The 27,678-nt window shown below is 41.4% G+C and overlaps 1 protein-coding gene across 5 annotated transcripts in view; it reads left to right on the plus strand.

Moving 5' to 3' along the window:
• LOC126918014 (3-phosphoinositide-dependent protein kinase 1) overlaps positions 1 to 27,678 on the plus strand; it is a 403,560-nt gene that overhangs the window by 262,731 nt on the left and 113,151 nt on the right. For 2 of the 5 annotated variants that reach the window (XM_050725675.1, XM_050725755.1), the window contains one exon: positions 7,959 to 8,006. The exons of 2 other annotated variants lie outside the window; for them this stretch is intronic. In XM_050725675.1, the coding sequence (XP_050581632.1) occupies positions 7,959 to 8,006 (48 nt within the window). Of the gene's footprint in view, positions 1 to 4,347; positions 4,430 to 7,958; positions 8,007 to 27,678 lie in introns of all 5 variants that reach the window. One more of the 5 variants, XM_050726300.1, reaches the window with a different exon arrangement.

The raw sequence follows: 27,678 nt of genomic DNA on the forward strand, positions 1-27,678 counted from the left end.
TGTTGGTCTATTAGTTGATGTATTATCGAGAGGCACGAGCACGAACGGCTTCAACGAAATTAATTTCCCGAGCGATTTTGCACGATAATTGCCGCTCGACGATGAGCGTTTGTCATCAACGTTTGCCATGACGTTCGCTCTCTATCGATAGCTGTAGCGGAATATCAGCAAAGTCGTAACTAGGAAGACCACTATGTTCGTCTTATCTATACGCATACCGACGAAATTACTACGTTAAATTACGATGACTGGCAGAAAAGCAAATTGAAATCGTCGTGAGATTCGAGATTGACATTGTTGTCATACGCTTTCAAAGAAATTACCTTAGAACGCGATAAACCAATGCTCTGGATCAAATCTCAGTCATCATTGTGCAACAGTATATAAATTTCTCTAGTCTATGAGCTATAAATAAAAATACTTGACTGTAGATAATTTTTCAGGGACTTTCAGAAGTTCCAGAGTCATTCTACTAAACGCTAGTAACCACAATCTGCGATTAACACTTAGGTATCAACAAGCACACGATACGACATGCACACGAGAAACGTGCAACGCGTTCCATGTAGAATCAAAATCAGGAGTTGAACATGCAACGCAGATGATTTGTCTACGAGATTACGATTCACCGTACTCTGAAATTCATTGATTGGAAATACCGTATTGTAATCGTCAATAAATCGACTGGAACCGGTTTAGTTGTTGAATGATTTATCATTTCGAAATAATCGTTGGATCTCTGTTAATTTTCACTTCTCTTCCTCCTATGTCTTCATACATCTCTGACAGTTTTCTTGTTGTATCGAAGATCAATCCTCGACCGTGACGTTGATAAGTCCACTGGAATAACATTTTTTAGTCCGAAAACAATTCGATCGTCGCAACAAATTTAGATCATGACTCTCCTTTCAAATATTCGCTTCTAATCTGAAAGTCTCGGTTGCTTTTGTTTTTGCGCGGTGACTGATCGATTTATCAGCCGGGCTAATACCTTCAATTACTAGAACGACGAATGTCGAAAAAGCGATTAGCTCGAATCGAGAAATGCTCGCGGTTACATCATCGCCAAACTCTCGCGTTGTTGTTCTTTACGTGGCAACACGAATCGCCTTTTTCATCCTCCGCGACTTCTTCCCTCCTTTCTTTTATTTTCGCTCACCGTTTCGTTTCTACCTTACCATCTCTCGAAGGTGCAATTTATTTCTCGAAGGGGAACGGTTTTGCTGTTTCCAGAAGATGGTGAATTACGCACGCGTTTTCCGCTTTGACCATTGCAATTATGTACCTCGTTTGTATTACGGCTAATTAATTACGTAATTATTCATAAGCAAGATGCTAGTGATAAATAATATATCTACAGTTATTGCTGCATCATTCGCATTGTTACCGTAGAAGAAATATACATAACGGTGGCCGCAACGAACAAAGGACGGATCGAAAAGAACGTGATTTACGTTTGACCGCGGATCGCGGTTTCACAAGAATCATCGTAAATTATTCCGCCAGAGGGGAAAAAGCACTTCGTGTAATTACGTCTATAAATATACGAGAATTATCTGCCTCTCCGTTTGCATAATTTCTGCGTTTACAATTTTGTCGCGCGATCGGATATATGTACACACGGATCGGACATCTACGTTCCCTCCTTTTTCCTCGCTCTTCAAATATCCTGGCGAATAAACATCGAAGATCTCGCGCAGCAGATAATGAAAGCTAATAACGAGGAAATTTACGGCGCGATCGAACATCGTCGACGAGAATCGCCAGAAATTCTGCTCCTTGGACGCTTCCTCGAAAGTAATCGATGTCACATGAATTATTTACGACTCGAAACGTCGATTACCGCAATCGTGCTAAAAATAAGAGACACTTGATATCTCTATCTACGAATCTATCTACGAATTAGCTGTGATTCGAGAAGTCGATATCTCTGGATTACCGAATTCCCCGTACTACTTCCTTTGTGACTTTATTTTCCACCTCTTTATCTGCGATCACACCAGGAATTTTTGTATCCTTCGTTGCAACCCCGTAAAAAGATATTCGAAGGGTGTGCTGCAACCGAAGCGAACAAGAAAACATTTCAACATTTCAAGAAAATTTTACCGGCAGACCGAACAGATAGCCAGCTACGGTAAAAAACAAGACTCCGTGAGAGGCGGTAGAACGGCCGATGGGCTTGAAATATTTTTCGGTCACGGCGGTCGACGCAACAGGTGCACACCCGCTTCTGGCCTCCATTAAAGTGTTTACACGGAGACAAGAACTTTGAACCGTCCGGTTTAATCTCTTAAGCGCTTCCCGGACACCGGCCGTGGCCAGAGGGGAGAAAGCGGATCCCAATGGAGGATGTCAATTATCGGGGAATATTTATGAATTACGTCATCGATGGCTTTCCAACCATGTGATATCGTTCCGATGACTCTCAGTCAATGATCCCGTCAAGGACCACGTTCTATCAGGAAAAACTGGTAGAAAGAAAAACACGACGTGTCGCCTCTTAACGTTCCTCCAGTTCTCTGAACTTGAATCTCTCGATTCGTTTGTATTTTTCCTCATTCGCTTTTCCTTGTTTTCTATATTTTTTTTACGTCTGCTCTAACGGTTCCTCTTCGTCTTTTTTTAACGTACTCGTATACGGATGTTTGTTTTCGCGACCGGGCCACGAATCGAGCAAAAACCTCGGCTTTCTATTTTTAGCACACCATCCATGACCCCTTCTGTCGTGTTTTCACCTCGTCTGCTCGTTTACGAAATATTCCTGAATATCGAATACGCTGTAACGCGTTCATTTCTGGATATTTTGACGCGCTTAAGTGTGTCTAAAATATTTGGGTGTACTTTAAGCGGACCGATAGCTGGCTTGTCAAAAATGTTTAACGAGGCATTTGCGCCTGCCGACATTGCCTCCTGTTTGAATAGCATGCTCATCGGTATTTAAACTTATCTCCGTCTCGTTCGGCCAGTTAAATATTTTTCAATCTTCGCCCTGCGTATGACTGGCCGATAATCTAGCCAACTACGATAACATTTTCTGCCTTATCACCTGAAATATTTCCGCCCCTTTTTCGTTTACTGTCGAAAATGGGCGATGTAATTTAAATGCCTCGTTCGTAAATCATCCCTAAAAGCTCTAATCGAATCGTAAGTTTCAAATAATATCTTCTCTGTTAAGTATTTCCATCGGTTTCTCCTTTTGTTTCGTTAAAGACTTTTCCTCGTGCTAAGAATCGACGTTTGTTTCATTCGTCAAGGTGAAAGCAACATTGTCGCTGCAACTCGTTTGAACTTAGTGTTCCAAAGTTCCAAACGCATTTCATCTCGCGTTTCTCCGAAGTGTCTTTACCGACGTGCGTCATTGCTGCAAACAGAGGATGGAAAACAACATGTTTGGCCTTCATTGTTCTGGCGTTTTACAAAGAACCAGTCGAAAATAAACTTTGTCCGTCTTGAAGTATTAATGCTGGCAAAAACTGTCATTAGCATATGGTATATTAATCGCTGTTAAAATAAATCCATGTACTTTTGAATTCTACCTATCCAAAAACATAATAGGACAATGATCAGGGATACTCGATCAACCTCAGTCCTTCGATCCTAAACTTTGCTCCACGATTTATTTCAAACAGTAGGTGGATATTTTTATTTCAATTTAAGAATCGAGAATCCGCAGAATCTTCGGCCCAAGGATTTTTTCCCCTCGCCATGAAGTTGATCCAAGGCGGACTAGTGCGAGCAGTTGGTTATCGATCACGCGACACGCGTCAGTCTAGACAGATTGACACGGTAACCTATCGGTTAGCCAATAATACTGAAACCTTAGCGGGTCGCGACGACATGTTCCGCAGCCTGTAGTACACCTTAGCTATGCTAAGTTGCGTGAACAACCAATCTGTCAAGCCAATGCTGAATTTCCGGCAATAATGGGGAAGCCTTACTCGTAGTTCCTTCTCCATCAAAAGAGGGATACTATTAGACACCGTAGCGATCCGTTCGTTGTGGCGAATAATTTGACGGATCGTTTTCGAAACGTCACGCGAGGGTAGTTTTCGTCGAAATAGATTCGACGATTGCGGAAAATAATTTACGGCACACAAACTGGCCACTATGACGATGATGGATACGTAGGCTGAACGTAGTCTGTTGCGATTTTTCGTTGATTATTCAGGGTGGGAGTTTAGCGAGGAATAGGGGTTGGCTGCGTAATTGCATTTACTCGAAGATTAGACGCGTGTTTTCGTAAAGCGTAGCGATTGTAAATGAATGAGCATCGTTCTTCTATCGTTGTTTCGCGACTTTGTTGTCTTTGTATAACGATAACATATAATCAAATACTTTTTGCGACAGCTTTCAGTTGAAGTGCGACTCGTGACAACAAAGTTGGCCCTCCGAGGAACGTTGGTACATCGAATCTTGGAAATGAAATTGCGTGAGTTGATTAATTTCGATCTCGTACTTGGTGTACTAACAATTCGTCACTTTCGTCAGAACCTTTCACAAACCTCTCTGTCGAAACTATTTATATTTATCTGCATAGGCTCTTTCAAAATTGACTAACATTCAAACTAACAAATCATCCATTGAAACAAGAAATTATTGAATCGCGGAATTTCCATTAGCAGATCGAAAATTAATTTTGTCAAATTTGTTTCGGGTAATTTCTAAATGTCTGGGTAAAAATAGTCCATCGCTTTTTTCCTCCTTTACCTATCAAAACTTGTCTGTTCAGTTAGAAGCTGATCCTGACCAACACGCAGAAAGCTATTCCCCGTTCTGGTCTTCACTGGAAATCACGGCGGTTGTTGTCTCGTAGATCCACGCTCTCTTTGCTCTTTGCTCGTGGTCCGATGCTGAAATTCGAGTGCCTCCGGCTGCCGCGGTTCATTCATCATCCCGCGCAACGGAATCCACATAAGTGGAACACCTTTCATCCATCACGTCTCCACCGCCGCGCCGGCCTCCGAGCACGGCCAGACGGCTTCATCCGATTATCCGGATCCGCGGGCCTCGATCTTTATTTCGACCGTGTCCGCTTTCTCCACCGCGCGTGCACGTGCGTTGTTAGCCTCTTCCAGAGGTGTTTACGTGTATTCGCTAAGGTTCTCTAGAATCTACCGCATAGATCATCCGATTCTTCGTAGGATGGTTTCATTAGCAGCCAAGATTAGCAGAGAATTCATCGAACCCTGGTTCGTCGTTAAGCTCGTGTTTAATTTTTTCTAGTATTTAATGTGTATCAAGATTGATTTATTATCGCGACGCTTCTAGAATGTTTTGCGTTTGTTGCGAATTTTAATGAACCGTATGGTAATTAAGGTATCCATCTTTCTTTCTTCGGTTGCTTTGGATAGCGAGTAGTTTTAACGAGGTCGATTCTTTTGCGCGTTTTCTGCATTTTTATCGTGGCCTGATATTTTCTGGTGCAACGTCGTTACCGAAGTTCTGTTCTACCGCTGGCCAATACCGCGGCTCGAAGTGCCGTTGATGAGTTGCAAAATTGTTTTATCCGTAGAACCGAAGTCGACTTCAATAACGTGTAGCAGCTCTCCGCTTTCGTTTCTAGTAGAATTTGTTTTCGATAAGATTGATTTATCGTCCGCGATTCTTGCCATTGTTTCAGCTTTCGCTCGGGAAGATTGATAGTTTTCGAAGAAATGGCTGCAACTTCTTCTTCCACCGATGTACACTAGACGTTTTTCGTTGTAACATTAAAGTAACAATGCTTCTGCAGAATCATTAAAAATGCAAAGGAATGAACGAGTCTTCCACGAGTCGTTTGTCATCCGGCAAATTGCAACCGTCGAAAAATTCGCCGCCGTGGCGCCCGCGTTTGCAACTCGTAAAATAAACACCTATTTTCTCCGCTCGAGGACGAATAAATCTATCGACGGAGCCGATCATCGGATAAAGCCGGCAGCGATAATTAATTTTCTTGCAATCGGATCCTCGACACGTTCGCAACCCGCTTCTCTACCGTAGAATTATTTGCATAAGTGAAACCAGTTGCGAAAGATAACGCGCAGGGGTACATCTAGGAATCGGTGTCCGTGTCGCATTCGAGGAACACGCCAGGCCTCGTTCCAAATTTTTTTTCACGACAGTGGCTAACGAATAGAATCTCGTAAACATAGTCTCGTAAATAGGGATGAGCGATTCGTCTATCGTTCTTCAGATTAGAAAAAATTTGAAACAGTAAAACGTAGAATCGAACATACGATAAACACTTATTATTCAAGTCATAGTACCACGTCAGAATAATTTACTTATAATTCTCAATGAGAATTGATTGTAAAATTCTTCTAAATAAAAAGAAAAAAAAAAGAAATAGTAACGCGTGATTTGAGACAAAGAATTGAGAAAGACGAAAGATTCTCGAGCTTTCGCCTACAGAATAAGTAAATTCATCTCTGTCGTTTAATGTACCGTGATAACACTGTAATTAGATTTCTAAGAATTACGTCATCAGCTCGTAGCCTTAAAAGTTATATGTTTGGAATGTAAAGAGGGTCAAGCAGTGAAAACACAGACGTGGAGAGTAAGCAAACGAGGAAGTTTCGGATATACACCGAACCGAGGTCGGGAAGGTGTCTAAAATCAGAGGAAAACGCGCACAGTTGTGTTTTCTTTCCGCGAATTCGTGTTCCCCGAAAGCGGAGCGATCTTTTACAACGAGGTCAAGACTTTAGAGTGGCGTTCATCGAGAGCCACTCAATTTACGCAATCTCGCGTCCGACAAACGAGCGGCCAATTTTTTCCGGGAAACCATTCGCGCGGTGATTTACGAAAGCCACACGGCGGGCGGTTAAACGCACGCGGCCACATCGTTTGCCGATGCAAATCAATTTTTAGACGCGGCCACATTTACCGCGTCGCAAAACCGGCAGTTATTCCTTGAAAAAATCTTGTTTATTCCGTGGAATTGTAGCTACGGATAAAATGAAATCCCTTGAAATCTTTTGAAAATTGTATCCAGAAAAACAGAAGAAATAAATACCGATCTCTAACAGAAAAACGTTTTGTAAATCGCTCCAACGCCTTATTTTCTCCCTCGACGCTTACACCATTGAGTCATTGACACGTTATTCAAGAAGTTTCAGACCATTTCAACGAAACTGGGAACGATTTCGAGCCGATTTGTCCAAGCCGTTCCTGTTTGAGATCCGCGAACCGGTCCGCGAAATCGGTTCCCGAAATCCTAGCGTTCCGCGAACCACCGTAAATCCGTTTATTGCGCGTTGCCTCGCCTTATTATCTGCCCACACAGCCGCACCGAAAATACATTCCAGGCCATTCCTTACCACTTTGAATCGCGTTCAGTTGCGTCGAATTGCGCCGCGCTTGCGTACGCCGCGATCCTTATTTGCACGCACTCACGGATTCTCCGCGGGTGTCTAGTTGCGACTCGATGGAACACGACTAAACGCTTTGCTGAAAGAATAGGTATTTACAGTGTAGACTACTATGGTCAGGGCATAAGAAAATTTTGATCACTTTTTATTGTCTTGAAACGGTAGCGTGTCACAAATCCCACTACTTCAATTTCTATGATAACTTTATTTAATAAGACTTCTACTACGTTTACGCATGATAAGATAGGAATCTTTAGAAGTGATGGACTTAGATCGGGTCCCTTGATTTTAGTCTACTGTATTTGTTAAATTATTTGGTATTGAAGATCCTAGTTAAAATATACCCGTTCTACCATTCACACTTAAATTTACCGCTATAGTCTCTTTGAAGTTATAATGAATTTTCTTAAACGAAAGGTAAGTTTCACGATCTCTCATTTAAACCACAATCATAAACCACAGCGTAAGTTCATCGACTAACACCAAATAAACAGAATTCGTTCACGCTTCTTAATCAGAATCTGTGTTCGATTTTCTTTCAATTTTCTTTCCTTTCTTTCCTAACACAGTAATATCTAATTTACCACGTTCTTCTGTTCTTCCTTTCAGGATTCCGACGCTGACAGCGATTCTAGCGTTGCATGTAATTCCGTGATCGTAAGTAGAGCCCAGGCTACTTTATTTCCGCGTTGTCCCTTCCGAGGTAAATATCGAACGTTTCCCCGAAGATCGGTTCGGGAAAACGTGCTAGACAAAAGAGCGAACGCGAGAAAACTAGTCACGTTTGCTCGAGCAGACTGTATAGGGTTTACTTATTTACATTTATCGTACAATCGTGTGCGTTGATATTGAAAAACGTGGCTTCTCGAAAGCCGTAAAATGAACGCACGTGTTGCCAAGAGGACAAATTCCGAGGTATCGCCTTTATCCTTTACCTCGTCCTCCAAGATTTCACTAAGAATCATAATTTTTGCAAATTCTACAAAGTCTACGAGGTTATTGCAGGAATAAGGCGACGGCGATAAGGTGCCTTTTTATGCGAACATAAAATAAAAAATTAATACCACCTTGTAGAGAAAGAATTCGAGAATTTCTATCACATAAATTATTTTTTAATGTATTTGTCACGCATCGGTGATTTTGTTCTCAACTTTTTCTTTATTATAGATAAATCTCTCGATAATCTACATATTTGAAGTTCAAGTGTTACAGTTACAAACGTAAAAGTCCGAAGACCGTTTGTTTTTTTTTTCGTTTAGTGATTAAAGTTTAGTCTGACGGAAGACTAGCGTCGTAATCGTAATTATCCAACATCACATCAGCGGTAGTTATTTTAAAACGTACCTGTTATTACCGAGTAAATATTATTCTACTGTTTTCCCTAATTATAGCGAACGAATAATTGAACTCGATAAGCCGTGTTCCTGAAACTCTAATGTTTATCACGGCTTATTTTGTAAACAAATTTAATCTGGACATGAATCAACGAGAGTCGAAAGTTAAATTTCCGTTTCCTGTTAAACAACACCATGACACCGATAAAATCGTGTATCGACTGATTCATGAATGATAAATCCAACATCAAACAGAAACAACAGGATGAAGGGAAGGGGAGTTCTTCGAACAGGAGGAATACATCATCTACAGAGAATTCCAAATTAAAACTTTATAGCATTGACACGAAATTGAACAGCAATTTGTGAAAGAAATACGAACAGTTCCTAATAAATTACCACGAATTAAAAGTAGGTGCTACCCATAAGTTAACTTTTTACATTCATGACCTCATTTTAAGCATTTTATCAATTCGTTCGAAATGAAAACAAGCTTTCTAGAAACCTCGCACAATTTCCCTCAAAATAAACACTTAGTCGTTTTAATTAGCCATTTTTAAAGGACCCTTGAATCTTTCCAATTACGTTATATTAAAGTCCCCGCGTCTAATTATAAAATGGCATTAAAATGGGAGAGTCAACGAAAATGTACGATACTTAACGAGCTTCTCAATCGACAGAATTGCCTCACAGAATTACCAAAATTCACATTATATAATATCAGTGTGCTATTCAGAGTTATTCAAGAGAAAGGGGGGTAAATTGAATTGCATGCGACTGCGACAAAAATGTTGCGCGAAACTCGGCTGGTATAGCGTCGACAAATGGCGGCCACCGGTAGAAGAAAGCTCCTCCGACTCTCGATATACCGGTATCTAGCTACGTTTCGCATAAAGACGGTCTTCTCCCCGTTGCCCGTCTTCCATAACCCCGTTGTTGCCTCATCCGACAAAAGGCATTGTTCTTGCGAGGCGGCGCAACCGAATAATTGCCTTATCGACGCGGCGCAACTTTCCTGAATTGCGTACTTGTTGCACCGGGACCGGCTCCCTTTACGCTCCGTGCACAGCCCTCGCGTTCGCAACTTCTCTTTCAGCCACGTGGAACCACGTCGACGGGATACGAAGACGCGATACGTTTCTCGTATTTCAACCCCCTGCTCTCGCGCTCCTCCCCTCCTTGTCCCATTTCCACGCCAGAGACATATAATACAGCTACATAGATTTCGAAGCGCCGACTCAAGGGCGGGAAATTAAGTAGAAAATTGTTCCTTAACCTCTTAGGTACGATGCGAATGTCATCTTATATTACGACGCGCCACTATAGTGACTCGCTCTACTGACTCATTCGCTCACCGTTTAAACTTTAAACCATTTAAACGATCTTTTTCATTTGTCTTACTTCACGCTTTTTTCGTCCTCGCAATGTTTTATAAAAGTGTTAACAATATACAGACAGAACATATAGTCTTTGTTTTTGATACAGATATCAATTGTTGCTTTCCGTTAAAATAAATATACCATTATTAGGTGCTCTTTTTAACATGACGATCCGTATCCCTATAATTTTTTAGAATCTTCAACCTGAAAATGCCGCTACAAAATAGAAAACGAAGGCAATTTGCTACAATTCAGAAACAGGCTCGGATCATTATAATATACAAAATATAAAATTAAAAAATTGAAAATTTTAGGCTTGAATATAATTTTTTATAGCATCGATTATGATATTTGTTAATATCTCGTCAAGCTACCTTAGATTTAACAAAAAATCATCGTTCTGCGTTAATTTAAAAAACTATTGCTGAGATAATGTAGGTGCTAGCAGTTTTAAGGCGCAATTTCAATTTTAGACCTGTTCGCAGGCGTCACCGCATGCGGCCATTACCCCCTCTCCGCATCTATACCTACGTCCTTCTTATACCAGAATTTTATAATTTTTATCAAATTTCAAAATCGAAATTTTTTTCTGTAAACTCATTATGTTTCTTTCTATAACCTATTTTTCGCATCTTTATTTCTTTAAACGATGGCGCTCAATTTCTCACGAGTTTCAAGCGCATACATCGCATTTCTAATGACCTTCCATTACCTTACTTCACTTTCTATCTGCAACAACAAGTTCCATTAGACGTCTCCATTAAATCCGATTAACGCAGGTAATAAATTTACCCAGAAACCTTTCCGTACAAATATCGTTTCACGACAATGGAGTCATACCTGTTTAAATCATAAAAATTGACATATTAATCAGCAAGCAATAAATTACGTGAATCTTCGTTGGAGACCTTTATGAATATCTTTAAATTTTCTTGCCACAAACAATTAGCTACTCGATATCAATCGAAAAAGATTTTTTCATTAATCGAAATCCAGATCTTAATAGCTTTATATTTCACAATTTAAATTTTACCGAATTTATACCGAATATCTAAATATAAAATAATATGGTATAAAAATAACATGAAATTACAGTAAATAATCTTGTAAAATACAAACTATACATTATTCGGAGAAAGTGTTTCGGATAGAATTTGTCTTATTTCGAGAGGCACATCCAGCAACGGTTGCAGATCTTATTTGGGTGGACGCATCTCCGAGACTTAAGTGTGGTCTTTGTTTTTCTAAATGATACGATACATTTTTTAGACGCTATTCGATACAGTTTTTAATTCTCTACAGAAGAATATACAGGTACTAGATTCGAAAAATGAATAGTTTAAGAGATATCTTAAATTTAATATTGTAAGACCTGTCGTATGAATGACAAGGAAAGCTAAAAGAGCGTTTACAAGTTTTTAAACTATTATTAATTTTTATTCAGTAACAATATTAATATATATACAAAAATATAAATATATACATAAAAGTCTCGCAAGAGATACCGATTATTCAGGATCGAGGTATCCCAACTCCAACCAGTGTGCTCCCATGTCTGTCGAGGATTCTCCCTCTTTCCCGTCTAACACCAACCTCGCGGTCATTGCATCTCCTGGCGAAGAGTTGATGTCCGTCAAGAATCCTGACCGTCTCAACATAGTAAATTGGGCCACACGATGTCTCAGCGTTTGGTCCGCTTGGTCACGTACACCAGACAGTTGGAGCTTCCTAGCCCATGGTACTATCCTCGCCAACTTCCGTGGCAACAACCGAATCGAACTGACACTTCGGTAGGTTTCTATCCCGAAGTCGATTAAAAGAACGGTGTAACCCTTCTCGGATTGTTGCAAGAGAAGAGCTCTGTCCCAAAAGGGAGCAGAATTTACTCGCGCGGCGACGAGCATTCCTGGTTTCAAATCTTTCCCCTTTGGCCAGTATGCCAAGGGATACGCGTTCAATAGCAAACTGAGTATTTCGCTTATTCTGGGCTTGCCTTCTAAGCGGACCCACATGGTAGTAAGCGTCTCGACTCGCACCACCCTGACACGAACACCTTCTTGGTACCTCTTGTGCGTATGTTGCAAGATCTGCATGTTTCACAAGTCTCGTCAAAAATTTCGAATGTCAGTGTTTAGCTATACTGACTTGCCTAGTCACTTCTTAGGGTAAGACAACACTTTAGACCTGTCAGGAACTTAGTCCATCCTTTTATAGTATGCCATTTTGTGAGTAGTAATAAAGCTACAGTGGTGCCTTCTACCATTTATTTGCTCACCGTTTGAACTAAACGATCCCTTTCATTTGTCTTGCTTCACACTTTTCTTGCCCTCGCAACGTTTCATTACAGTATTAACAATATACAGACATAATATACAGTTTTTATTTTTAATATACCAGTGTCAGATATCAACTGTTGCTTTTCTTTAAAATAAATATACCATTATTAGATGTTGTTTTTAGTATGCCGATCCGTATTCTTCTAATCTTTTAGAATCTTCAAGCTGAAAATGTTGCTTCAAAATAGAAAGCGAAGAACAATTTGAAAAACACTATCGCGCAATGAGTGTGAAAATTGAATGTGACGTTGGTCTATGTGTCGTACCGTGCTTTAAAATATATCACACTCAATTGTATTATTAATCATTAAAGTAAATTATTAAAGTTCAAGTATATGCATCATATCTTTAAGAAAAATTGTAATTTAATTATCAAAAGCTTCATTCCAATATGCTTGCGTAGAGAACGGCATTGTATGTAACGTGCTGTATCGTTTACGCGTAATTCGCGTCAAACTCTGCCGTATAGAGGAACAACCCCGCACAAAATTCAACCGTATCTAAGACATTAACACGTTGACGCCGACGCCGGTAATCAGGGTTTTTTCTTTGTGACGCGGCGCCCGAATGCACAGTCTGCTTCATGGGGCACAGTGGAGTACAGTAAATGCCCACAAAGAAGAAATGCCAAGTGAAAATGCCCAAAAAACATTCAAAATTTCTGCAGTCGTACCAAGGGCCCGCGAGTAAAATGAGACGGCGGTGTAAACAATGTTATAAACGCATTTCTAGAATAAAAGGTAGAGAGTATGCCGCGAATAAAGCCAAGAAAGTAACAACATATTGTGATCGTTGTAAGGGCCAGCCGGTACTCTGCCTAACATGTTTTAAAAAATTGCATAAAAAAGAAAATAATTATGTTAAGTGTATAATATTGAATTGTTATGTTTTTACGAACAGACTCACGGAACAGACTCGTGTGAGCCATCGGTGATGCATGCCGGGCGTCAACGTGTTAAGCGGGCTCGACTGGTTTAAAATCATTATGCTCGGATATAAATCAACTATTTGATTTCTTTCGCTACTCACGAAGATCGGTGAATTATCCGATCGATGGTTTCGATATAATGGATGTAACAGCTTCCAAATTGATACTACGTTGGCTGAATTTCCGAACTTTGTAATATCTTCCTTGTGTACACGGTTTAGCTGAATTTGGTTCGACTTTTCCCCTGTTCGTTCTATAGATGATTGAAATTAGCTTTACCTTTGGCTAAACGATGATGGTGATAAAATTTATGGCCGTATGGAGGACGTGTAGCGAACCCGAGAGAATTTCTCATCGAAAACTTTCCGATTAATTTCCATCATGCATTAATCTTTCTACTCGTTTTTTAAAAATTCATGTATTACACGGCGAACAGTTCTTTTACGGCAATGACACAATGCTAAGAACAAGTATTATCGGCTGAAATTTTAATGGATAACAAGGACGAGCATAGAAGAGAAACAGATTGGGGGTGGTACGCGGAACAACGAGAGCCATGGAGAATGGGAAAAAGCAGGATGGAAAGACCAGACTAACGACTATGAACGTAACTTATCTGCAACATGCAGGAGGTATGTATGCGTTCGCTCGTGTAAATTGTTTGGTTTATCTGTTCCTTGGTTGCTTCTTCTTCTTTTTGACGCCCACGGCCTGGAAGACCGGCTGAATGAAGAACAGAAGGGCTTCGTACAAACAAAAATACGTGACATAAGTGCGACGCAACCGAGCCCGTAATAATTTCGCCAACTATCCTCCTGAAACTTTACGCAAGTGGCTAGAATCTCTGACTTGTGATAGATATATCACATTTTCTGCTATAGTGGTTCTGCAAACTTTATTATCTTATTTGTTGGTAGATGTTTGAGTATGATTCTGTACGAAAAATTGTTAATCGTTTAAATTTACTGGCAATGAACAGAGAGCAGTCAAACACTGATTCTCACTCAACAGAAACAGAGTAAGAAACAAGTATCGCGTAATATTGTTTGTTCAAACAATCGTGTTCCCATTGCTAGATCGCAACAAGTTCAAGCTCCTAATACGACATAAGAAGAGGCACGCGTGGAATTTCTCGTAGATAATAACCGAATGCGCGAGCCAGTCGGCTAATTAACCGAAATCGGCTCTAGTCGAGGCAGCGGGGAAAGAAAAGTGGATCGAGCCTCGTGCAGAAAGTTCCGTTAGCGGCGTTACATAAAGATTTCTACCTAGTACTGCTATAAATAGGCCTAAATGCGCGAAGATGGATACACAAGAAAAGGGACGACCTTGTCGCGTCCATCTTCGTAGATTTCTAAGAAAAACGTATCGTTTCGCCAACCGAAGAACCCCAACACGGCGAAAAAAAAAAAGAAAAAAGGAATAAAAATACGACGTAGACGGCTCGAATAACTCTAGGATACCGGGAAACGGTTGTGCAATTCCGTATAAACGCGGAAGATGTCTGATTCTGCTAAGAATAATAGATCTCCACCTTTTTGCCCTCGATACGTACGATTCAAATAAAAATCGTGGTCAAAGTAAAAAATAGAACTAACAGATTAAATATTAGAACGGAAATGACAATAGAAAAATCTAATGAAAATCCGTATATACCGCATACCGTAAAGGAATCAAAGTATCAGCCTGAATGAATTTGAATATTGATTTTCGTTCGACAAGGTAAATTGTATCATTGAGAATCACCAGGTTTCCTAGTTCATGAATGATACAATAATTTTTTCTAACGAGACTTCGTGATTGTTTCGCTATATCCTTGACGGCGTTTGTTAAATAACGAAGCGAGAATCTGCGAAGGAAAGGCTAAGTTTGAATAATTAAATGGTTTGTCGTACTCGCTGTCAATATTGTATCTTTCATTATTCATCGTAGCTCGTGCAAGTATGTCAACCATTTCTGTGATTGAAGCTTATAAGAGGAAACCGGGAATATATTCTCCAGTCATTGGATTATGCTAATGTGCTATCCCCGTCGTATACGATCAATTTGGACTTTTACCGGACAGACAGTCTGTCGCGTCGGTTTCCAGCCAAACGACTCTCGATCGAATTTTATCGAACGAATCGTACACGAGTCGAGAGCGCGTAGAAAAGAAACGACGAGTTGTAGTTTCTTGCGCACTCGTTATTCTGCTCTTTCGAACATTCGTACTCATAACGAACAATGTCATTGAGTCACGGTCGTGGGACAGAGGAGCAACAGGAAGCGCTCTTCCCGTTTTTGTGTTGCTAAGGTCTCTTCTCGTTCTCCGCATAATCTTGATCGGAAACGATGCGCAGACAATCGCAGAATCTCGGATGGTAATGCAAGCAACTCGAGTGACCGCACTTTGTCACCTCGTAGAACGTAACAATCACGACTACGCATAATTCTAGACGCACGAACCATCCAACAAAATGGAACTATCTTCTCACGTTAAAATCTTTAGAAAACAAAGTAGAAGTAACTCGTTCTTTGTTTTTAATTGTTTTCCTAACGCATCGTCGTTAAGGATTTTTCAAAAGTAAAGAAACTAGCAACTCGTCTTTCTGTATTCTCGTTAAATACACCCTCAAAATAGTTAAAAGCCAACAGAACGATGTTTCCTATCGCGAAATATGCCACGAGTGGCGGAGTAGGTTTTATCAACTGACATCGCAGGAAATTGAGAAACATAACGATTCTCTTGGAAATCGCGGTGACATCCGGTATGGTCGAATTTTACGAGGCCTGTTAAGCTATGCAAGTGTATGACGCTTATCGTATCATCGTAGTCGAATGACGTAAACTTTTACGGTATCTTCCCAACAAAGTAATTTCAGTCTCATTACGTCCTCGTTAAAGGGTATTGCCGAATAAGCATGGTAAAAGTGCTGCCAAACCAATTTGATCTGGCCGTATATCATTCGACAGATCTCTCGAAAAAAATCCCATTCGGTAAAGTATCAGGCCACTAACTCTACCTACAGAGTTAGTTACGTAGAAATTACAAACGCAATTTACGGTTTAAGCTCCATTCTTCTTATCCTACTTAATGAAAAATTATGAAAAGAATTGGGAATATTCTACCTCACTGGGTAGAATAAATGTCTGTGAACTTTTACAGAATTTCTGTCTGTATAAAATTTTCAGAAGCGGATTTTATGTTGAAACTGTCAAGTAAAAGTTTTATTATGATTAATAAGCCCGGTGACTTTTTACATAAAGCAGAATCCATCCCTCGGTCAAAACGACCACTAGCTGTACGAATATAGTTAGTCAATAGACAGCAATAATCCTAAGGAACTAAGCATTTTTATTTTACCGTCAAGACCCGTCAATTGTTATAGAATATCTTCAAGTCCATTATGGTTATTGTTCAGTCAGGTAAGAAACGGGAAGGTAAGGTGTTTCCCATGTTCAACGGTCATTTAACCCGCAAGTGACCGGTGGTAGAACGACCACTTCCCAACAATAGTTTTTCTCTGCGACAGCATCGTCACCGAACTTTACTAGTTTATCAGCCTTAAATCATTCAATATATCGACTGGTTTTTCGTTCATTGATCAGTCGTTAGTTGTAACTTACTATTTACACGTCATTGAGAATACTCTATACGCACGACGAGTAACTATTTATATCTACGAAGTTGTTGGACTAAAGTGTATATTATAACCTGTTACTTCAGTATTGTGATCAGTCAACCATCTCTATTATGCTAATCAAAATAGGAGATTGACCAATTCGTGGCATCGAATATCTAATCGTAACGAGAATTTTCGACTCTCGTTGAAGGGATCTACCGCGAACGGTCGAGAATGATAGTTTTTATCATCTTTTCAGAGTTCTTCGACTGAGCTCTTCGACGTCCTTTCAACGAGGAAACGCTTTGATTTCGTTAAATTTTCCCCGCCTTTGTTTCTATCTCGATCAGCGAACTATAAATTATCAATGATAAATTATCGGTTGCAACAAATTATAAATAACTTAATCTTCAGAAGGTGAAGTACGACTAACGAGTGCTTTTCAAGCTCAGAAAACTGCAACGATGAAAACGATTATCTTGTTTTAGTCGTCATACTGTCGTTACCTTCTCTATCAAAACAGTCATCGTGATTTAATCGCAGGAAGATCAACGCGAAGGCTTGTCAACGCGATCTCACATCAATTTGTTATGGATGGCGTCGATTTCCCAGGAAAGAAACCGAGAGAGAAACATAAAGAGTGGCGGTTAATCGCGGCGATACAGTCGATCGCTGACAACTTCAAGGAGAATCGATCATGTGTTTCTTCTTCCGTGGAAGATTTCAGCGAAACAAAATTGATTACTCGGACGCTCGATGACTTTTCGCGCGAAGGCAAAACGAAGGAGGAAAGGCAGAGGAGAAAAGAGGCGAATGGGGTGTCGAAGAAAATGAGATGAGATTAGACGTTGAAATCCCGCACCCCTTGAGCAAACTCGATAACATCGATTCCCTTAAGTGTAAAATTAAAATCACTCGGTGTGCCAATATTAGCTCGCCCCGATGGATCTTATCGGCGAAAAATTTATAATTTGGCGGAGGCTAAGGGGACGCGAACCGATCGGTGTAACTGCGATTCTGTTGTCCTTTGTTAGCTACTTTAAGTGTTTCTTCTTCGTCCTTGGCTGGCTGCTCGGAACGGCACGTGGGCTGAAATTTTAATATCGACACGAAGGTTCTTACGTTAGTCGCACTAAAAAAGTAAAATGTCATGTTGTTTACCGCGAGTACAGTACGATTACACTTTTTCTTGAACCAATAATAGGTAGATTATACGTATGTAGCTTATATTATTGTTCGACTCGAGGTGTTTACGATGTCCGGTTAAAGCGATAAAGCTGTCACTTTGGCATGACAAATCTTTCGTAATATTGTTCATACACTATATTTCATATTTACTCGGAAATAGTTCGAATCCCATGATTTTTCTTCGTATACCTTCGTAAATTGCAGAGCTTACGATATCACAGAGGATATAAGATGGAAAACGTGTCTCTTCAGTACGTATACAAAACTTTCTTCTCTCTTAAGCCGATTCACGCGAACGCACGGACACCACAGGATAATGGAAGCGTCGAAGGGAAACGGGCTCGTGGTGTCGATAACCCGGGATAAAATAATTCCAGCTCCATCAGGAAGCTAATCTCAGGAGGGTTAATCAGCGACGAAGGCCAAGGAGCCTCGGCGAGTTGACTTTCGAGCCGGTAAACTTATTCCGCGGGCGTGCCAACTTCAAAAAGGAGAGTGGCGTCGGTGTAATTACCGGACTGGATGGACGAGAGGCCCGGATTCCCGAGGGACATCGTGACAAGAGGGCAGGCCTATCGACGAGAGGGACTCGATTCTCTCTCGTCCTTCGAATCCCGTCTAGCACCGGTCCTAACTAAATCCCCCTGGCCAGATGAAAGGGAAACTCCTCGTTTCGGCTCGCGCTGCTTGTTTTTCTTCAGGGAATAATTTATGGGGCCGCGTTTAGCGAACAACCGAGCCGGTAGCAGAGCAAAAAACTTTCGAACGTAAATCGACGGAGAAAATCGTGCCACTTCTCCTGCTGATAACGAGACGTCTAGGTTAGCATGGTTGGAGAGAACAGATAAAGGAAGAAGAATGTTTTTTGTGATTTCCCGCGGGCGATTCCTCTTGGTCAGCCGACTGTTTGTTGCTTCACTGTTTGGTATCTCGAAATTTGTGCTCGTCCCAATTAGCCAATAGGAAATTGTAAGAGCTATGCAAACGTTTGGTGAGGAGTAGCGTGGGCTATTTTAAAAGCTAGAAACGTCAATGATCGACTCTTGACTATCAACTGCGTGCGTTCTTCGCGTCATCGCGTCATTAGTTTCATCGAGCACGATGGAAGAAAAAAAGGGCGAATAAAAACAAGGCGCCTGTTGAACGTTCCAGCAGAATGACCAGTCAGAAATACGCAGACGATACTGCTGTCTGTTTCATTGCGAATGTTATACGTTCACCGAAACGATTACATCAGCGCGGAAATTATTGTTTCCGATTCGAAACGTACTACGCAGCATCGTGTATACGAATCGCGTAACAGAATTCTTGCGTTCCACAAGAAATTCTGTTTCGTAAGAGAATTTCCGCTTCAGAGGCTGTCCTTGCCAGCTATTTCGACGAGCGATCCGATCGATGCTCATTACCGATCGTTTCATCGGCTTGTTGTTCGAATTCTCTCGGTTCTCGATTTCCGGATATCCGTTTACGCAAACTGAAGCCGCGAATTACAGTTCCTCGTTCTTCCAGATTTTCACGCGGACTTTCGTTTCTCTCGAGCGCGTTGTCCGATTTTCTTCGTCGTCGTAACGTAATAATCGATCCATTTCGAAAAAATCATACCCGTTCATTCGATCAGATAGGATAGCACGATCTATACAAACTAACGAGCAAATTAGATAATGTTTCCTGAACGATAAAATAATAGCGTAGAGCACGTAATGCCGCGGTAGAGCAAGGATTCATTTACGTGCGCCTTCCACGACGCTGCTAATGGATACGTGTGCATTAGCGTCGCTGTTAATATTAACCCTGCGGCACGATGGGAATTTAAGCAGCGGTGACGTTTCATTTACAAACAGAAGGATATAACGAAACCGCGCTGCTTACTCGATAATTGCACCTATCCGAATCGACCGAGCAACGTGTCGTTAACAAACTACCGAAATGCTTGTAGAAACTTCTAGCGAACAAAGTAAAATTGAATCTATCCAAAAAAAAAAAAAAAAAAAAAAAATAAATAAACAAGCAAACTCGTAAGAAATGCAGAAAAACGAATATTTGCTGCAGTTGTTTTACCAACTCTGATAATTGTAGTATTAAACCTTTAATAGGATAGATCTAAGAATAATTCTATCATTAACAGCGCATGTAATTCCCGAGAAAATCTCAAGATTAATGTATAAGCATTAAACTACGAATTCGTTGAAAAGGGGAACGGAGAGAAGCAAAGAGAAGCAAAGAGAAGCGCAAGGTAACGCTATGATGAAGAAGAAAAATGCTCGTGCCTCGTGTACGATTTGAAATTATCTAATCGAGCAAATTTATTAGTTGGGCGCATGTAATAAATCGGCGAAGCATGAGGCAATTCGCTCCACGTACGCTTGATTATATGTACATATTACATATCATTAAGACGAGGTTTAATTAAACTCGCGGCGCGTGGCGTGCAATAAATGACGCGAAAGAACCTTGACACGCAGCGCGTGTCATTCAGTCCACCGTGTGTACTCGTTTCTATTAGGCGTTATGCGCAAACAATTGACCCTGTTTCACCCATCGTATGTACATTATGTTCAGGAAGCGAACTACGCGACTGTGTTTCTCAAAGTTCGCGAGACCTGTGTTTTATCCGATCTTCTTCTATTTTCCTGGTTTTTGCCACGTTTTGTTCAGGATGGTCTCAACGAGGGTTAAACTTCTTAAACTAAAATATTTTCTTGAATACGTCGCTCGTACAAATGAAACTAACGATAGCTGCGGTTTCTTGATGAAACCGAGAGATTTGCATTGAACGATAAAGGTATCGAGGGAAAAGTTTTTAAATGAGAATAAATTTTAAAGGGAAATCTAGACAAAGATCTAAAGAAGAAGAAGGAAATCCAAATAAGAAAGTAACAGATAGTTACATAAATATTTATTTTTATTACAGATTAAAAGGATAGGATTAGTTGCATGTAATCTTTTACGCATTTAAACACGATGAAGTAATTCTTGCGCGTGTAATAAAAAATTTGATGTGACAGAAAATATCGCGTTACAAATAAGGCTTAAACATTTCAGAGTTTCTCATGCGAGGAAAACGATCAGATAAGCTAGTGTTACCACGCACCAGCCACGAGGTTTGACAAAGACGACTTGAAATGTGACGTGCGTTACTAGAATCGACGCGCATACGGTTCCCATACGGTGTCGCGTGTAAATAATCGACCTTATTTCACTCGTGGTGCGTGCATTATCTTCAGGAAGTGAGCCATACGCCACTGCTTTTCCACAAATTTGTGAACTGGAAGGGTTAGATAACGATATCGTCGATCCCCGGACGCTTTTCACCAGGATTATTTCTTATTTTCGTGCCAACCCCGTCAAACGTCGACCACTTTTTCCATTATTATCGCGACGTTCCTACGATATCGAGTTTTCATTCGTATCGATCGACGGGCGGCTATTTATTCGACCGAAATTAAAATCATTATCGTGAAATATAATTTCTACCCAGTGCAAAGTAGAATAAACACGAATTTCTACCACGTATATTTCCTCTGAATTTCCAAAACAAATTCCCATGTAAGCTACAAATACCGGACGAAGAAAACGGAAGTAGGAACGAAAAAAAATTCCTCGAACAAGAAGAAAGTGTTTTCCTCGAACGGAATACTGATCAGTAGCATGTACGAGAAATACCTGGAGCGAATCGAGTCGTGCTAGAGCCACGGCGATTACTTATTTGCTCTGTTAACGAGGTTTCCACGGGGGCGAGAAGTCTGGCATCGCTTTAACGAAGCTCGCAGCACGTACGGCATAGACATTAGCCGGTGACAGGACAGGCAAAATCGAAAACACGTTGCACCATCGTTGGCCGGTCACGTATCGGACCGCGTTGATCGTCGTTCACCGGTAATCTTATTTCGTCGTTGCGGCGTACGCGAAAAAACGTCGTGGTAATCGACGGACCAGCCGGAAAAATGCCAATTGGAAACACCCATCTGTGGAAAGAGCGTCGTTGCTGAGTCAAATAGAACTAAATGATAGTTCGTGTTTCGGGATGGTCTTCCTGGAAGCCTGATCGTACGGTGAGTGAAGTTCAATCTTCCGATTTTACAACCATCCTATTCGTGATGCGAGTGTAAATTGTCTTCACGCTGACGAATGCTGTAGAGAAACATACGTGTGATGGACAAAAAAAAAAAAAAAAACGAAAGAAAATAGCGTCCGCGTAATTGTATCGTTTGGGACACGAGTTCCGGAAACTCGAAGCCAGCTCGTAATTAACCGAATTCTGGAAACTTGTATCTCTCTACGTTTACTCTGTTTGATTCATAATGACGAATATATTTTCGACACGCGTTTGCATGAATTTCAAAATCTTCTTTTTTCTAGTTCTGAACAATTTGTCGAAGAGGGTAACGATGGATTTTCTACATCGTTGGAACAACGAATGCGAATCGGCGCGCCTCCGAATCGATCAAAACTACTCGGCACGGAGTTTTCATTCATCGCTATAAATATGAATGAACACCGGCTGCCGTTAAAAGAGTCGACGACCTTTTTTCGGTTTCCCGCGTGACGTTATGCTCCTATATATAGCTCCTCCTTCCTGCATGCGACTGATGAACGGCGAAAAAATACACACGTAGGACGATTCTTCTTTCGGATCGATCGATGCGACCGACGTCTAACTTTGAACAACTGTTTTTCATTTGTATCTAACAGATTTCAAGGTCAAATTCCGTTCATTCAAGAGAATGGTGTGCTTTTTACTTTGTAAAGAGAGAGGAATGACCCTGAAGACGTTTTATCGTCTTTTTTACGGTTCTTTCGAATTCGATGTTTGTGACCTTGAATGACCTTGCGTTATAGGTCGTTAAACTTACAGACAAGCGTCATTCCATGGAACAGAGGATATAAAGCTTCTCGTGTTAAGACAAAGATCACCTTGAAATTGTCATTCCTCACTGTCACTCCGAAGGTAATTATTATCGTTCGTATAACGTTTCGAAACTCGTGCATTGTTTTGAAATTCTCCCTTCTAATTGAGTCGCGCAGTATGCTATTGTCAAACTTTGAAACGTCGCTAATAACTTTGGAATTCAGAATTTGATAGATAAGCTTCTTCGATCGTCTGACGAAGAATTTCTCGACGATCGACAATAAAATACAGCTCGACACGATTTCTAGGACTCTGTTGGCGTTTCCTCGAATGCAATTTATCGTAATAACCATGTGCTCGTAGCAAACGACGCATTCTTGTCGAGGTTTGTCTATAATTATGGCGCTTACCTAATGCACCGAGTTGGCGCCGGCGGAAAATTCAAATTTTACATAATCATTTAATAATATCGTCATTATACATAGTATAGGGGACACTCAGTGTGCTCTAACAATCAACCTGGCCGACAACTTCGAAATACGAAAGCGACCAAGCATCGACGAAATGTCGCGTCTCGACTATGACGTTCGACCGTTTCCGGTCTTATCGATTTTATTGTTCGAATCGTATTCGTTTCCTAGCGGTCAGCGGTCGTCGAACAGTCTGCGTTCCTCTTTCCACATGACGTTGCAGCGTAGAAAGAAAGCCTTCGACGTCTCGTCGAAAGTATTCACTGGCCGGCGAGCAAGGCAAAACAGTTACGTGACACAGTTATGTAATTAGGATTTGCCAGTAACATTGTTATTGTTCGCGTAAACACGGAACAGCATGCAAGAGATTATCGTCGTTATTACAACCTATGACCAAGACTAACTCGAATGGAATGCTTTTTTTCAATATACTTGGCATTTTCTAGGGATCTAACTAAAGAGAAAGCCGACCTAAGTTTATCGCAACGTTAAGAGGGTTCTTCCACTTTTTATGATCATCAGACATTTCAATTCCAGCTACTGTGAAGATTCTTGTGGTGTAACAATAGGATTTTAGAAAAGAATGTAGAGAACATTTTAAGATGCAAAGCGATGAAATGAAGATAACTTCACAGAGAAGTCAAAGAGATTTCTATTTCGACCTTCGACTGTGCCACCTGGACTCGAGTCGTACCTGTGTCCAGGATATCTGCAATATCACTCTTCTATAAATAGCGACTCCTATGGAATTTCTTGTGCGTCACCACGTGTTATTTACATCGCCGCCAATCAGATACGAGCGCCTTTCTTCCGAGAAGTCTTAGCGCCATAATACACTAACAACGTCAAGCAACGAACGCGTCAACGCTTTATTATTAGTGGAATTACCACCGGGTCGCGTCTCTATTCAATTGCGGCGAGGATACTCACAACGATTAGAACGTCGTCCAAACTCTCGAAGAATACGTTACATGATAGCATGCTGGCATTTCCGGTCTCTGGCATTTCGTTTGCTCTGCCGACTCCCTGCGATCGATGGTAATTCGCTTTACGTAACATCCAATATCGGTGAACGTCTACGTATAATCGTCGCGAAGGTCGATTTTTTGCTATCTGGAAAAATTTACGCTTCGCTAAGTTCTCAAGTTTTTTCTAATTTTTCAACCACGTTGCTTTCGTTCTAGAGCACGCGGTTGCGAAAATTCCGTCATTGAAATACAGAAATACGATGTCGCGACGCGCGACAATGGAAGTTACATGTAAGATAAAATGGAGACGAGAAATAATTTTTCTACAGCAAATCAGCAATATCAGATCGAAGGCGTTCTTCGAACTGAACTCTCTTCACCGGAGCGTTTTCATAGCGCGTCGTAAGAACCGGATGCACAACTGCGAATTTAGCGTTGTGCTCGTAAAACCGTGATTCCATGTCCGCATCGCTGCGATGAGATTAGAGGAAAACACGGCGGAATGGACGCCAATTAAACGAAAGTCGAAATCGCGCGTCACGGCGCACGACGGTGTAACGCGTAGCAATTAAACAGGGAATACTTAAGGCGACGTTCAAGCCTCCTGCTCGCTTCCGTTACCTTGTTGTATATTTATGCGCTGGCATAGTAATTCGCATACAGTCTGCGGAGAGGAATCGAGCATTGTTCGACGCACAGGCGGCGCGTCGTCTCTTCTTGTATTCACCTGTCGCCGTGATCTTCTATCGGAGACCGACTCGGGTTATCGGTCATCGACCACGAGCACGGCCTTGCCATCCTGGTTAAACCGAGAAATTCAATTGGCCGCGTTTCCTTTCTAGATAAGATTCAACAGATTCTTTTGTACAGAACCGATAGATGTCTAAAGTTGCTATTTCAAAATACAGCGTCGTTGTATTTAAGCGTATTTACGTTCAGTGATGCGTTACAGGTTCGCGAAAATATTCGAATATTTCTGGACACCTCTGTATAAATATACGAACGTGTATAGTATCGAATATTTAACGATTTTATTTGTACTGCTACGAGACTCGACTACGACGATTATTTTCGTCAAATTTGAAAGTGTATGTACGTACACACGATGTCTCGCATGAGAACGAAGCAATTTCCTATTCGCTTGGTCGAAACAGGATAAGACAATGGAGAACTGAGAGAAACGGAACGGAGCGTGCGCGGTCGGCTCGTTTGTTCTTAGGAATCGCGTTAAAACGGCAAAATTTCGCACGGAACGATGCCGATCTATCTCCTCCCGTAAACAGCGTTACGTTTACGTTAATTACGCTTTTTGACCCGTTTAGCTTTCACCGTGACATAAGCGGCAATCAACAACTGGGAATTCATTGCCAACGGGGCTTAAGCCGGCCAGCGTTAATGCTCGCAATCGTAGCGTAACGCGTTTCACAATGTTTCGAGCGAGAGCCACTCTATTCGCATTTATCCCCTGCGAGTAATTCTCCGCGGCTGACACGTCGGGCTTACCGGTACCGGACTCTCCGCGCAACAACGTCAGCTGCCGTTCTGATTTCCAGCGCAGATACCAGGCGACGCATTTCGCCGGATACACGCGATCATCGACGAAATTCCTGACGGCTCAACTCGATTCCAACAAGCTGCTATCGAGCCTTCGTAATAAGCCGTTTGATTCTGCTGAGCGGAATCGAGGCTCCGATGCTTCGTTTGGGATTCACCGATCTGCTCCACATAAATGTCTAAGTTGATCGTGATTGACTTGTGGTTTCTTACGAGACACGTTGTATGTGATAGGAGAATCTTAGAGAGAGGTAGTCCATCGTTGCTTGGAATTTTGAAATCACCGAATTAATTTTTTACTCGAAGCATAACCAGATAGATAAAGACCAGAGGCATAATACATTCATGAAAGGTTTCCGTAAGTGTACGGATACTTTTGTGATGTACTGTATCTGCGTCTTTCTATATCTATGTCATTATTTCTTCAAGACATCTTTAACCAAAATTCATTCTTAAACGATATACTCACGAGAGTGTAGCGTTACGTAAATGTTTACGACTGGCGAAACAATCGCAGAATCACTGAGCTCCGACGGCCGGTACTCCAATTATCTTCCGCTCTCGTTCCCGAGGAACAACGGGGCGCAACGTTGCGCCAGTGATATTACGCGATCCCACCTGGAAGAAAATACTTTCGCCCATATTTCACGTCCACCGCCGATAGGTGTGCCGTGACTATTCACGGTGACAGACACGACAGGCCGACTATCGTGCTCGCTTTGAGAACCCCGCTGATAACACCGACGATATCGTTCGCCGTTACACGATCTTGCGTAACATTCCGCCGCGGGATCTGTACCAAGCTGTTTATACTGGCGGCGGCTTCGACTTTCGAACCATGAGTCTGATGAGCGACTTGCTTGCTCTTACTTATTGACAGGTGGAGCTGGAAAATATATCTGAACAAAAGTAGTCTCATATCCTCGACCTATGGAACATTACCCGAAGCATGGAATATATTAATGTTTTATTACTATTATTATTTAATTATCTGGTATAACGGCGGAAGAAAAGAAAATGACGTCTTAGGATGGACAAAGATACAAATAAATCGAAAGACGATAAAATCTTAGGCGATTTACCGTTTAGTATCTAACGTATGAACAGTAAGTATAACATAAAACCTGATCTTGTGTATTATAAGACTTGATTTTCTTCTCATTAAATACAGTTGTAAAGAGAATGGTCGCAAAGTGTTCGAAGCATATGGAAAAATGACAAAAGAAGGACTCCGATAGCCTCGATAGCCTTCGTCACGCCAGAGTTCGCTCCATCACCGATTCCTATTTTCTTCGCCAACTTCAGTTCGCAGTTCATGAACCAACCTCGTGAACCGAAGAATCGGGCCGCGTATCCGCTCTCTGAACGTCGTAGCCGTTCCATTTGCTACGTATCGGTCAGAACTAGACTATAACCGGATTGATGGCCGCCTGAACTTCAACCACGCCAGGCGTCCGCTTTTTCTCGGTGTGTAACGAGACTTGCCTTGTCTGTTGACATTCACGCGCAATGCCCCGACTTCGCTGAGTTTCGACAACAATGACTCGTGACTACAACGAGCTGCGTAGTGATTGTATAATCGAGAATCGCGAGGCTGCACGCGTGATAATCCATGCGCGGCAAACGGCGTCACAGCCGATATCGATAACTCGTTAGCCGGCGAAAATCGGTGTAGTTGTACCAGGATGTGCCGAACGATTATAAAGTTGCGTGACCAGAAA

The sequence above is a fragment of the Bombus affinis genome, chromosome 1 (genome assembly GCF_024516045.1).
Source record: "Bombus affinis isolate iyBomAffi1 chromosome 1, iyBomAffi1.2, whole genome shotgun sequence".
NCBI lineage: Eukaryota > Metazoa > Arthropoda > Insecta > Hymenoptera > Apidae > Bombus > Bombus affinis.